General features: G+C 41.0%; 1 protein-coding gene across 4 annotated transcripts; it reads right to left on the reverse strand.

Moving 5' to 3' along the window:
• Nucleotides 1-462: 462 nt before the first annotated feature.
• Nucleotides 463-14008, reverse strand: vegfaa (vascular endothelial growth factor Aa). 4 transcript variants are annotated; one of them, XR_010165443.1, is made up of 7 exons: nucleotides 13467-14008; nucleotides 12077-12119; nucleotides 9721-9917; nucleotides 8496-8572; nucleotides 8373-8409; nucleotides 4888-5019; nucleotides 463-3324 (listed from the first exon to the last, which is right to left on the reverse strand). XR_010165443.1 is itself a non-coding variant. In XM_063879388.1 (7 exons), exons 1-7 carry the CDS (start codon nucleotides 13530-13532, stop codon nucleotides 3303-3305), a joined length of 570 nt encoding a protein of 189 aa, XP_063735458.1. In that variant the 5' UTR covers nucleotides 13533-14008; the 3' UTR covers nucleotides 463-3302. The 4 variants fall into 4 exon arrangements, 3 of the variants coding, with proteins under 3 accessions (XP_063735458.1, XP_063735459.1, XP_063735460.1); XM_063879388.1 differs by having other exon boundaries at nucleotides 8377-8409; XM_063879389.1 differs by lacking the exon at nucleotides 4888-5019 and having other exon boundaries at nucleotides 8377-8409.
• Between the last annotated feature and the right edge of the window lie 220 nt (nucleotides 14009-14228).

The following is a 14228-nucleotide window of genomic DNA, read 5'->3' on the forward strand; positions in this document are numbered from 1 at the left end:
AAACAATATTAAAGAGGACAAATTAACCAGTGAGATCTTAACTCATAGGAAGAAATACTCGGAGAAACATTGATATTTTTTGTAGAATTCAAAACAGTAGCATATGAGCGTACAATGGCAACTACTGTAGCATTGATACAGCTACATTTGCAATTCCAGCTTTTAACTGCAGGTGTTACCTGAGAGAAAGACACAGGGAAGATCTGGAGGAGAATTATAAAAAAAGGGTGATTTAATCCCAACCAGTTCAAATATATCAGACATGTCAATATACTATTCTGAGAAATATCTCGCCACCCTTGCTGGAAATGTAAACTGTAGTACCTGGCAACACATCATGTCTGTTAATGATCAACAGGATGTGAAATATCTGTCCTGTAATGTTCCACTCAGCTGTATCTGACACTATTTTCACACTGAAAACACAAGCTTTCAAAGACAATAATAAAAAGAACAGAGTGCTTTTTTCAAAATAAATATGTTTAATACTTACACTAAAAACAACAAAAAGAGTATTAATATTGTAAAACATTTTACAGCAATAAATATATTAACGTGAAAATATACTAAAAATGTGTGGCTGTACAAACTCAAGAAAAAGTCTGTCACTTTTAAATACAAATAGAATGTTGTCGTCATCAGAGAAGTGGAGGGTGTGTTCAGGGAACACTCTCAGGCCTCAGTGTGAGGGTGGCAGACTGACGCTCAGCTACAACCTCTATATCGCAGAAAAATGACTCAAGTCTGAGCAGGAACGGATCACTCACTATGAGTCTCGACCCCTCTTCGGACCACTGCTGACATATTGTATAGGGCCTCGCAGCTAGTCTAATTAGAAACATTGACTTTAATTAAATGTCAACAAATGTCATATAACTGTATTAGGTTAGTTGAAAGCAATGATATTAAGTTGAACTTACTATTTGTTATTTAAAGGTCCCCTATTGTGCAAAATGCACTTTTGTATGTCTTTAATACATATATATATATATATATATATATATATAATGTCTCCCCTGTGTGTTAAGAGACTCAGAAAGTGTCAGCAAAAAAAGTTGTCTCTCTTTCCCTCCTGATCCAAGTATGTGAAAGCTGCTAAAAAATGGGTGAAATCGGTTTCGGTTCATAAATGATGTAAAGTTCATCTTTGATGTCATTTGTGGCTTGTACGGCATTAGAAACCACCAACTACGGTGCTTTCTAATGCCGTACAAGCCACCTAGGAGACCTTTAAATGAAATGTAATGTTTCAGTTGTTTTAGTGCACATTTGAATGACTGTCAGGCTACATGTAATTAGATAAATATCAGAAATCGCAAATTTTTCTTGTAGGCTAATTTGAGTCGTGTACCGCCTCTACAAAAAAAGAGTATCAGAATTAGATGATGTAGAAGCGCAGCTCCTAATCATCAATCTGAGACAGATATACGATATACATTATATATGGAGGCACATCAGTGACCTGAAATTGAAATTAATTTATATAATATAAAACATCTGTAAATTATTTTTAAAATGATATTATATTGTTTCTTCATCATTTTCAACTTTATATCCTATTTATTCCTCTATTATGGCTCATGAATGAGGAAGCTCTTTTCTCATACGTTCAAAATGTAGCATAAGACATGTGTGCTGGGTGGCTACTGAAGCACAGATCAGTGTAATACTTGGGAATGAGGCTGGGTTGAGGTCATAGAGACACTTTGCCAGTTTACCACCGTCAGACTGGAGGCCCCTGTCTGATTGGACAGTCTTCACTAAATTAGGTCCGAGCTGAGCAGCAGACTACTTCAGTCTCCCATATGATGTGCCTTTGGGCCAACAAGTGCAAAACCACATGTCCATGTCCCCAGTCCAAAATGAAAAACACCTGTGTTGGCACATGTTGGTGGTGGGGGGTTAATATCAGTCAACAGGCCCACCATAATTGCCCCCCACCCCACCCCTCTAGCCTCTGAGAAACACAGCTTTAGTTTAAATCAGGAATGTCAAAGCATCACTCCTTTTTCCCACAAAAAAGGAGTCTACAGTCATACATGTTCTCCGTTCAATCTCCGAAAAACAATTTAAAAAATAACCTTAACACTGAATATAAATATCAGTATGCAGAATACTGAGCGCTTTCTATAAATAAAAATGAAGTGTACTAGACAAAGGGATATCTAGTAAGTATATACAGATCGTTTATGTTTTCTGTGGATGCCTGATTTTTTTCTTTGGAACACACACAAAGCCATTAAATAAGGAAGTTTGTGGATTTGTACAGTGAGTGCTGATCTGATGTGATCGGCTTGTCTGTTCACTGCTTGTCTCCGTATATACTTACAGTAATATCCCTTTAGACAGCCTGGTCGCAAGACATTTTGTGAAAGAAACACAATACCTCAAAATGTAAATAATAAACTCTGTGCACAAAGAGAGAGACATGTCTAGGTTCCCATCGGGGGAAAGGGTTACATGAAGGAGGCGGGTCAAGAACCAGGAAGTGGTTTCTTAACTTTAACCCTGAAATAAAAACCTTAACCCTAACCCAATTTTAACATAAAATCTATTTTCTTGCTAGGCTTCACCGTTAGCTACACTTTGGTTCAGTTCCTGCCTTTGTCATGTAACCCTCCCACGAGGAAAGAAGGTCATCTTCACATTTATCCGTCACCACGGCACATCATCTGCATCCACAGTGACTTCAGGAAACTCTGAGAGACCTTTTCAGGTGTGTTTCCACACAGAGTCGGTCCATACAGTGGGGACAAAGCTTCACATCATTTCGCAGAAGGAAACAGTCCTTGGACCTGCATTTAAGTTCAAGTACAACAGGCGCTCCTTTTTTTCTTCTTCTTCTTCTTCTTCTTCTTCTTCTTCTTCTTCTTCTTCTTCTTCTTCGTCAGAGTTCGGAGGGGGAGCTTGGCTCCTGCTGCACTGCTCGTTTTTGTTACTACAAAATATTTTAAGATATCCACAGCAGACCAGCATCCAGTGAAATGTCACATAAAATCTCTTACAAATTCTACCCATGAGCAGAACGCCACTGAAACATTTCCCGTTCACACGCCAGCGGCGCATTCGTTTTGCTTTATATAGTGTCTCTTTTTAAGTAGCAGCAATACACATTGTCGATGTACTTTTAGTATATGTACATATATATTAATATCTTTAGGCGGAAAACAAACACTTGCAAGAGTTGCGTTTAAGAATGTCCTGTCTTGCGTTGTCGTTTCGTGTCCTGGCAGGGAATGCATCCTCAGGTTTTCAAAGTGCTGAGCCAAGAAAAGTATTCCTTCATAACAGTGTTGCTGGTCTCACCTCCTCGGTTTCTCACATCTGTGGAAGACAAGGAAAAAATCTGGTTAGGTGATGCCAGATTAATGGTTTTAAACAGTTTAGTCTCAGAATATGATCAACACAATGTCTCACACATAGCTGCTCCATGCAAAATGAGGGATTATATAAAGGAAGGGGCAGAGCAAGAAGCACAAGGGGGATAGTAAGGGGGGGTTGGGGTTGTGGGATGGATGATTTGGGTCAGTTTGCACCTCCTGATACTTTTTCTGCTGTATATCAAATGTACTTTTTCAACCAAAAAGTTATATCTTTTCATTTAAGAAGCCATAAACACCAAATGTGTGTGTTTTCTGGGAGCTTCAGGGTTAGGTTCAGGGGTGGGGGTTCTAGCTGGAATTGGGGGTAGGTTTAAATGGTGGGGGTCAACAGGCACCTAACCCCAGCTCCAGAGAACTCCTGACCACTGAGCAACCAATCAGAATCCTCTCAATGGTTGCTGCAACCAGGAGTGTGTTGTGTTCAACAAATCCAAAGCAGTGTGGGAGGTGGGGGGGTCAGAGGTCTTGGAAGTGGTTGGGTCAGTAGAGGTAGTGAGACCTTATTAGCTAGGGGCAGCACCTCTCTATTGGCTCTGCTGCAAACAGTCCGTAATGAGTTTAACTCCAGAAGAAAAAGACAGTAAAATGCAAGCAGCATGAACACCTGCAAACCTCTGTAGAAAAATGGCAGATAATGGACATTGTTTGAAACTCATTGTCTACTGGTAACAAAGCCAGATTAAAAGCAGCTCCCTCACCGATTGATTAAGGTATTATAACTATCCTTTTTTCCAATTTGGTGTTGTCTTGGTTAACTTAGGCGAGAAAACAATAAAACTAATATCATTTACTAACTCTTTCCCCCTGGAGCTTTCTGTCTTTTCTCAAAGTCTTCAGCAGTAAATTGAGATTTGTCAGTATGAGTCAAAAGCAAACTCTATCCTCTGATTAATTGGCAGGATGTTGTTCCAGCATCCCAAAAGAGATTGCATTCACTTCTATTGTATTACGGTGGCAGGAAGTGGATGTCTCGAAGCATTGAGTCTCTGCAAAGCTAGATACCTCCTAAGGTGAGTAAAAAAATAGGTGAACCAACCCTTTAAATGCACAATGCTCCTTTCTTACACTCATACAACCACAAAACCCTTTCCTTTATATAATGTTCTAGCTAAAATAAGGTCCATTATTGAACCAAGAAAAACGTTCTCTCATAAACATATATCAATCTAACTACACGTCTGGGAGTTTCTAACCCTGGTATAATAACATAGCGTAATGCAAGCACTAACATCTTGAGCATTCAGACAGGATAAAAGCTACATTTGGATCTAAAATCATACACAAGAAACAAATCTAACGTGACTGTCGACTTCACAAAAGAAAATGCAAGCACAGAGAAGCACAGAGATGCCACATTCCCAAACACCAACACAGGATCAAGAAGCAGGGAGAAGCATGCGTTTCTCAGCAGGAGATCGAACTTTGCAGAAAGCACAGGTAGTGGGGGGAGGAAAAAATAAAAGAGGAAGGCAAGTTGTTTATCGAGTATGTATGGTAAACAAACCTGCAAGTTCTTTCGTTTAACTCAAGTTGCCTGGACTTGCAGTCTAACTGTGTGAATTTGCAGGAACATTTACAGGTGAGAGGGTCCTGCACAAACAAGCGTTTTCTTCTCTCTGAGCAAGGCGCACAGTGGCTGCAAGGGAAGCAAAAAGGGAGAAACAGAGAGAGATCTAAGCTATAGAGCGAATTCTGCAGAAAAAGGGCAGACACAGACACTCATGCAAAATCGTCCAAAAGTCCTGACTGTCTACGAAAATCCAGCCAGGGAAGCCAAGTCACCTGCCATCATTTTCACTAAAAGTATTCTGTCCCAACATTATATTACAACACATAACAGCATATTGATGAAGTCAATGTAACGTATATCAAATCCAATGCCAATATGTGTCTGAAGCTTATTTCTATATATTTCTGTAGCTTAGAGAGACTGTATATTATAGAGTTTACAATTTATTCAGTATATTCTTTATATTCTGTATTATTTAGATACTGAAGTGCACTGAAAAACTGAAACATTGACTTTAATGAAATGTATTATGTAAAACAAATATCACAGAATTATATAAGGTTAGTTGAAAGCAATAATATTAAGTTGAACCTATAATTATTTCATTTGAACTTTATATTATTACTTTCAACTAACCTAATACAGTTATGAGGAATCTGTTGACACATTACATGTAATTAAAGTCAAAGTCTTAGTTTTTTTCAGTGTGATATATTTGCGTTGTCATTCGGTATTTACATGTGACTTTTTGTTTGGTAGGAGCAAAGGGAACACTTGACAGCATAAGAAGATGGTTCCTGGGTTGGCAGGATTTTAAAACAAGCAGCTGGAGCCAAAGCAAACTGAGCCAACTCCACCCAACACTTAACAATCTAAACTTAAAGGGTGAACTGAGGCAGCAGGGTCACCCATGGGAGGCTTTAAAATGAACATCTAACAGTTTGACGTTGAGCTAGACACTATAGCGGCTGCAGTATCTGTTACAGTGCTCAGCTTATGAGAGGGAAGGTCACGCCAGAGACACAACAAGGACAGAAGTAGATATATAGAGGAGTTACTATGGGGCGAAATGGAACTATGCTTAGTCTCTGATCTTAAATTTCACAAACCAATCTGCAGGATCAATCCCGTATCACCTCCTGTTTGAAAACAGGAGCAGAGCAACCCAAAGCAGAACTAATCTGTGAACTTGTCAAGGCTGCAGAGATCTTACTCGCGTGTGTGTAGAACTGCGACTGTCGCTGTGGCCATCTATCATCCTGAACAAAAGCAAACATGGCAGCAGATAAATCCCCAACAGAAAGTGGAAGTTATCAGAGCAGCACAGTACAGGCCAGCAGACAGCCTTACAGATAACGCAGAGATAATGTGACATATGCCATGGGAAACTCATTTAGAAATGAAGTGAAATCATGGGGCTGATGAGCAGGTAAACATGGAACCTGCAGTGGTGGAGCGTAACTCAGTACATCTACTCAAGTATTATTCAACACAATTATACTTCAGTGTTTCCATTTTATGCTGCAAATACTCCTATAGTTTTTACAAATAAAGAACACGTGATATGTCAACCCGGTATTTTAGTCATGGAGTATAATGAAGTATATTGATTACAGTGTCTTATCAATTGTATTAAAGGATCATTTGAAGGTCTTTGTACTTTATCTGGGTATGTTAATGTGATGCTACATCATACTTCTACTACACTACTGGGATTATTAGTTAATATCAAATAATAAATAAACATTGACATGACATATTTGGATATTCAGCAGCAGTATATATATTAATTTAAATTAGCTCAACCTATACAAGAGATAATGAACCCCTGAATGCATCAGAATCATTTCATAAATATGATTCTGAACTGGGCCACATAATGAGTACTTTTGCTTTTGAGACTTTAAGTATATTTTGATTCCAATACTTTTGTACCTTTACTTAAGTAAGATATTTAATGCAGGACCTTTTTTTCCTTTGTATGATGTATGGATTATCATGTAGTTATTTAATGTATGTAAGTTTTCATTTTGTTACGTTTGCCTTTAAACAAAATAATTCCCTAAAAAATCGCATTTGAAAAAAAAGGAATTCAGGGCCTCTACTTAAGTATAACATCTGAGTGTTCCAAAAGACTAACTTAAAAGGTTTTCCAGTCAATAACCTTGACACACATGAGGAAGAGAATTGCAAATTTCCCCCACAGGGTTCAATATATAGTCCACAAACCATGGGGGCTAATCAACCAACATAACTGCCCTAATCTGCTCATTAGCGGGGGTGATCCGTGAGATAGCACTGGGCAAGGTGTACCGGAGCGTGTGTTCCCGTCACTGCCTGCTCTCTGCTCCCTCCACCCTGCCACAGCCTGGTTGCTTACGTGCACAGTGACAGGCAGACACCCAACAAGGCTGGACCAGGATCAGCTGAGTTTCCATGACAAACGGGTTTGACTTAGCTAACATGATCCAATCTCTCCTCCACCAATCCGTCAGGTTTTAACCCGCTGATCGGCACACGCAACCCCTCTCATCCAATTACCAAGCTGACCTGCCGCCCAGAAGACACACACACCACATGCATGCATCTGTCCGACACACACTCTGCTCCATGTCAGCTGTGACAGCGAGGGAGTTCTCTCAATCTACAGCACGTCTCCCTCCGAGCTCATCCTCTATTTACACCACTAAAAATAAAAATAGGTTAACGGCATGACACCTGTTGCTATGATTAGACTGGGGAAGATACAGAGGGCCGGGGGTCAGGTTTGTGCAACTGGAGTCAGTCAAGGGTGGTCTGAATCCGGGCCGGCTACGCCTCGATCATTCACGCTGTTATAGACGCACCATAAAGCACTAAACCCCGGCGCCATAAAAAGAGCACGCTCAAAGTGTGAGAGCCCTGTAAAGATAGCTCACTACCTCCAACATCTACAGGACACAGGATGGAACATATGAGTGCATTTGAGTTGGATGATATATTTTGACCTGCTAAATTGTGCCATCACCAGTCATGGTCACTTTTTTTTTTTAACTATACTGGAATTTGAAAGGTCTGTGTATTTGATCCAGGTTTCAATACGCTTGAAGCGTGTAATATATCTTATTCATTCAAATAGTTCGGATTAACCGTAATACTAAATGTTGCCCCTTTTCGGACTCTTGGAGAAGCTTGTATCAACAACAGTTTTTAACAAAAGTATTTCAAAGGTAATACCAGATCTAAATATCAGATCTAAAAACAAACATTCAACACAACGTGAAAAAGATACCTTCACAACTTGAAGGAGCCCTACTTTTTCAGCTTAAAACTCCCAACACAAGACAGGAGGTCTTTCTGCTGACTCAGCTGTTAGCACAATTAGCTGCTTCCAGCCTCCAGCTGCTGCTGCTCACCCTGCACCCAGCCACCAACCAACCAGAACCCCTCCCAGAAACCCTTCAAACAGATGACAAAACAGAGAAAAACAGAACACGTACTTACTATTCTTTCTTTACTGGAAGATCTGGTTTTCGTCTGAAATGAAATAAAAAGAAGGTGATTTAGTTGTGTTGCTTTTATTCCATTCACTGCCGCTGTGCGTGAGGTGTGCAGTCTCTTACCTGCATATACACGATGTGTGCTCTGTGAAGCTTAATTGAATAATGTGTTGCGTTACCATTGGTCTATGACGCATTATCTTGAAGAGAAAAAGAGGACAAAACAAGGCAAGGTTTAGACTAAAACAACATCAACATGACTTTTGAAACAGACAGTCTAAACAGCGCTGTTTAACCAAAGACATGACCTGTCTGTGGGACTCTCCCATCTTCTGCAGCCCAACGCAGGAAGGGAGAGGTTTGACCACTGAGACATGGCTGTAAACACAGCGTGTGCGGAGGTAAACAACATATCTGAGATGCCTGGCAGCCGCACTTTCTCTGCTCCTTGTTTGTGTCTCAGACATGCACACAGTGAACAGAAAACAAAACCTTGGCCTGACAACATCTTTCCATAATGCCTGAAGAGCTACTAACCCTAATCATCTCAACACACGCTCCTCGGACTAGCTTTCTGTATCCCTCAATGTCATGGTCTTCATCAGTGTTTGGAGCGTTCATAGAAATAGATCAATGGTGACAATGTGACCTAGGTGTGGAAATACAGTCATGTGTTAGCATTCAACTCAAATAGATCCTATAGTGACGACTGAGCCATATCAACTAAAGTCCATCCGCTGATGGAGACCATGAGCTGAGTTGAATTAGTCACACAACTTCTTGAGTGGTAAAAGACACATTTTTATGTGTACATTTAAAAAAGTGACATTTTGTATTATGTTTGTATTATATTTGTATATGTAAGGGCACAAATGAAGTATACGTTACGTTAGTGTCCTGTAATAAACAGGACACTAACGTAACGTTAAAGGGGCCCTATTATGCTGTTGGGGCTTTCTATTTCCTCAGGTGTGTATTATAGGTTTTTGTGCATGTAAATGGTCTGCAAAGGCTAAAATCCCTGTGTTCCCTCCAGAGGGTCTGTGTGGGAGAGAGTCTCTCCCACACAGACCAGGCTTCTATGAGATTCAACACATTGTTCCTGTTAGGTTTAGGGGCGGGACATCCCTAAGCAGTTTACCAATCACAACAGATCTGGCTAGCTAACCAATCAGAACAGACTGGGCTCTGGTTTCAGACAGAGGGTGAAAAGAGGTGCTGCAGCACAGGCAGTATAAAAACAATAAAGAGCTTTTTGAACATTAAAGCATGGAGACATGTCCCAGTAGAGACACTAAATACAAATATGAACCAGAAGATGACCAGAATATGTCCATCAGATGCTCACCTGCATCGTGACGTTGTGTGTTTCCGTAGGAACACATTCCAATGCTTCGTCGTTACAGCAGCCTCCACAGCGGTTGAGCACCACACAGGAGGGAATGTAGGTGTGTTCCGTGTCCTCTGAATACTCCTGGAAGATGTCCACCAGCACCTCCCTGGGCTTGCACAAACTGTTGATGAGGACATCTGTGAGAGGGATGACTGGGGAAGAAGAAGAAAATTGATCCTCAGCCAGTGTGGGAAGGAAATATTACTGGTATTACACTATGTAATAAAGAATTCAGCCCCTGTTTTTTTCACATTTAGAAATAATTACACCACAGCTATTTATTCCTAGGTAATGCCAAATAGCATGCCAAGCTCATTGAGCAGCTTCACAGATCTGTGGCTCGGGTGACAACAACGTCATTTATGTGGTGCTGAAAATCTTAACTGTCAACTGTTTGGTGGAAAAAGACGTGACATGTTTGACAATTATCTAAGAAACTCCAATTAATGTGTGCAAGTGTTAAAAAAGATCACAAAATAAAACAAGTCATTTAGGAGTAGACAAATAGAGGAATATAACCATGTGACTAAAGAGTAGATAAGCCAATAAGTGCAATGGCAAATATTGTTGATTATTTTAGTGGCAGTTATTACACTGAAGCAGCTACACAGTTGCTATGGAAGAGCAACACTTTGCACATAGTTTGTGACAGTAAAATCAAGTTATAGCCACTGCAGGAAGAGTGCAAAGCAAGATTTTGACATGACACAAAAGCATCAAGAATCAAAAACAGAAATTAGTTTTGATAGCTATGTCCGACAGAACCCTATAATACCAAGCTCAAGCCTAATGAGGGCCCTGCCCTCTCTGTATTTCTGTTCCCTGCGCAGCCCAGAATAATCCGTCCCATAGTCCATTAGACAAGGTTCCCAGCGACCCCCAGCTAACTCCTGACCCCTGGTTAGTCAGAGCAGCCATGACCTCAGGCTCTGTGGCGCCAGGGTCCACCTCTGACATGTGACCCCAGGAAGCCCACCCCTGTGCAGGCTCTGCCTCTGGACTAACGCTGCAGACAGACTGTCAGTTTTATGATTTCCAAAATGCTACAAATAATACCCACATTGATGCTTAGGCATTTTTTTTACTTAACCTGAGAATTGATCAGGTTCTTTTACAGACTCGTTGGTGTAACATCAGGTTTACAAATAATACAAATGATTAAATCTGCATTACTGGCTCCAGGCCAGCTGCAAAGAGCAGCCAAAGCATTAGCACCTGCTGGGTGGATTTACTTCACAAGCCTCATGTCAACACACTCAACTGGTTCTACCTCCTGACAGAGGTTACAAACATTTGCTCTGTCTTACATCAGCCTGTAACAGTTACTGTGGTTATACATGTTTCCATTCATCCAAATATTGAATGGAAAGCCAAAACAACAGTAAAGCTACCCTACAAATAAGTATGTGTGTATAAAGGTCTGATATATAATCTCCCCCTGTGCCAAAGATCTCCATTCATGTCCCAACTCTATTAGAGACACATGAATGAGCCACACTGTTAACAATCAGCATGGGGCGTTGCATTTTGACAAACAAGCAAGGTCATTTTCACATTTTTGGAGGACTTTCAACTCCATTTCATGGTCTTCATCATAACCACATGATCCATGAAGTTAAATTCTTAGGTTAAATCACCCCAACCCTGACCCATCTCCATGAAAACTGAGGTTGAAAGGCTCAGAAACCATATAATATTTGTCAAAAAATGTATTCCAACACATCCTTTTAACCCCGAAAGTTACTCGAGCAACACATATTTACCACTGCCTTATCACAGAGTATATGACAGTGTGTGTGTTTGTCTGCGTCTAAAAAGCGTCCCACAACCTGTCCCGTGATGCTGTGTGTGGAGACTAATCAGTGTCTTCATCCATCACCAACGTACAGGCCAACCAACCTTGGCCTCACACAACAGTATCACTTTGAAACAACACGAGTACGGCATTGAACCAAGGCTGACAGCTCATGTATCAACTCCCAGATATTGCTGAGGCATTCACTTCCTTTTCTCTCACACATATTCTTGTTTTGAAATCTACAGCACTTTTATGGCGACTCCAAAGTCCTCAGTGAGACCTTTCACCGCTGGGAACTTTGATTCCTCAGCTCGGGACAGAAAAACAATCCTCCCTCAGCCTACACAAATCCCTCTATTTCCCTTCCATATGTCAAACTTTTTTTTTCTTAACAAAGTTATTCTAGGGCTTAGTACAGTAAATGTTCAGCCCATGTCCACTAGGTGGCCCTGTTCATCTGGCATGCACACAAAGAAGAAGAGTTCAAATTAGACAGCTCTGTGGAAAACTTACCCTCATTCTTACTCTTCTCCGCTCCCTTGTTAATGCTGGCAGTCTGTAAGAGATGCACATAAGACCAGGTGTTAGATAAATCAAATCTGCATGCAGCTAGGAAAGTGTCAACACCATGAAACAAACCCAAATGATGTCTTTTTACTAGACAAAGTGAAGTACATCAAAGTAAATAAAGGTTTTTAATTCAGCTTATTAACAAAGGCCTATATAAAATAGTTACTATAACACATTTATTGTATATTTGCATAAAAGGGTCACATTTTTACTCGTATGCCTTATTCTCCATTCTATATGTGCCTGTTAAACACTTCATTCATCAGCATGTCCAACAAAAAGCTCAGGAGCAAGGCTCTATATCCTATATTTGTAAACATGCAACAAAATGAAGATAATAGAATTAATCTAGTTGCAATAATGCACACCTATTAAAAATGGGAAAGTCTGGCCATAGCATACAAGTTGAATGCCATGTTTGAGTTACTCTTCCATCATTCGAAGATGGAAGAAATAATCCCTAGATATAGTCCAATAACGATCTTAATAGGTAACAGGAGAGGTCATTTTGTGACATGCATGGTTTCATTAAATTGCAAGAATTGCGGCTTGGTTTTATTTTGAAAGGACTAACGGGAACCGGCCTTTATTTTGATAGTAAAAGATGACGTTGGCGAACCGGCCCCCAAGGCAGAGCTCCGTTCACCTTATGTGGCTGCTGTAAACCGCGCAGGGATTGCGTGAGAAAGTGGATCGGTCTGTGTGGGAGCGAGGGGGCATCCTGCGGGGAGCCGGGCAGGAGGAGCCGGGCTCGGCTCCACACAGCCGGATCCCCGTGGGAACACTGAGCTCCGCAGCCCCTTGGGACTGACTGTACAGAGCCCGTTCTGCACAACTCCATTCAGAAATCTCCCACTTTAATGCAACCACATTGTAGTTTATATTTTGGGAAAGGGCCAAGAAACTTTTGGGGAAACATATTAGACACTTTTTCATTAAAAATAAGGGTAATCCAGCAAGCACTATTTAGTGAATCCAGATAAAAAGCTGATTTGCAGTGATCATAATTGTATTGTCTTGCAAATAAAGACACGTATTTCTCTTTGCATGTATAAAGCAAACCATGCTGATCTTTGATTGACTTTGTGAGGCTTTTAGATACAACATGCAGATAGTGTATAATGTAGTAGGTTTCAAGGGTTCAAGGTTTTGATCTACATCTGACTTTGACTTTATTAGACAATATTTTGTCTGGATCTGTAGCATGTGAGTACAGTGTTTTGCAACTCATGTACAGTCACTATCTAAAACCACTGAGAATAGTGAAAGCTGGTAAGGCACGTGTGAAATAGGAAACAAATAATTATGAATCAATATAAAATGGAAGGCTTACCTTTACTGTGGAAAGGTGAAGAACCGCTGCCAAAAGGATGTGTACCAAACTGACAACACAGTTCATGGTTGTAATTCCGCACGATTAGTCTTGAAATCTCTGCGCTCGTTAAAGAGAAATAAAATCTAACAGTGTCACTACGCACACAGTCCAAGGATGAAAAACTGAATATTTAAATAGGAAAAAAAACCGCGGCAAATCTGGGCTATAGCAAAAGCAAATCCATATCATCCACAAGCATGTGGCGCGTTCACAGAGATCCTCCCGATGTCTCCAGCCGAGCGGCGCTGCACAGTTCTGCCTCCGCAGACAAAGACTCTCTGCTGGACCTCAGTGGTAATGTTCTCTGGAGAAGCGGATAAGCGCATCAACTTTACGCACCCGTGTGTGTCTTTGCGCGCTTTAATCCCACAACATGAAGGGTGTGTACCGGAACAAAGTGATCCTCCCGCAGTGTGTTTTGTTGCGCCTGTTCTATGTGTAGGGGCAGTAAACTTGTCCCCGGTCAGCGGCACCAGTCCGTCTCGCGCTGTGTCTCCTGTTGGAGTTGCGGCTGTAGTGCAGCGGTATTAAAGGTGGCCCCACATCAGGCTGGAACTGTAGGCGGGGCGCGGGGGGGAGCAGCCAATGGCAGGGAGCTGTTAGAGGGAAGGGGGGGGTGGGGGGGGGGTTTGGGATTAATCTACTGATCTCATTCACCATGATGAGAGACGTTTCCACTGATGCTGAATTACTTGATGTAGTTTCATTGAAGGAAATTCC

This window comes from Eleginops maclovinus, chromosome 3 (genome assembly GCF_036324505.1).
Source record: "Eleginops maclovinus isolate JMC-PN-2008 ecotype Puerto Natales chromosome 3, JC_Emac_rtc_rv5, whole genome shotgun sequence".
NCBI lineage: Eukaryota > Metazoa > Chordata > Actinopteri > Perciformes > Eleginopidae > Eleginops > Eleginops maclovinus.

Excerpts from the sequence above, each read along its gene's own strand:
- vegfaa (XM_063879388.1), bottom strand. The coding sequence starts at position 13,532 with ATGAACTGTGTTGTCAGTTTGGTACACATCCTTTTGGCAGCGGTTCTT. Across the intron at positions 12,120-13,466 it reads TTCACCTTTCCACAGTAAAG|ACTGCCAGCATTAACAAGGG; the intron begins GTAAGCCTTCCA and ends CATCTCTTACAG. Across the intron at positions 9,918-12,076 it reads GGAGAAGAGTAAGAATGAGG|TCATCCCTCTCACAGATGTC; the intron begins GTAAGTTTTCCA and ends CTTCTTCCCCAG.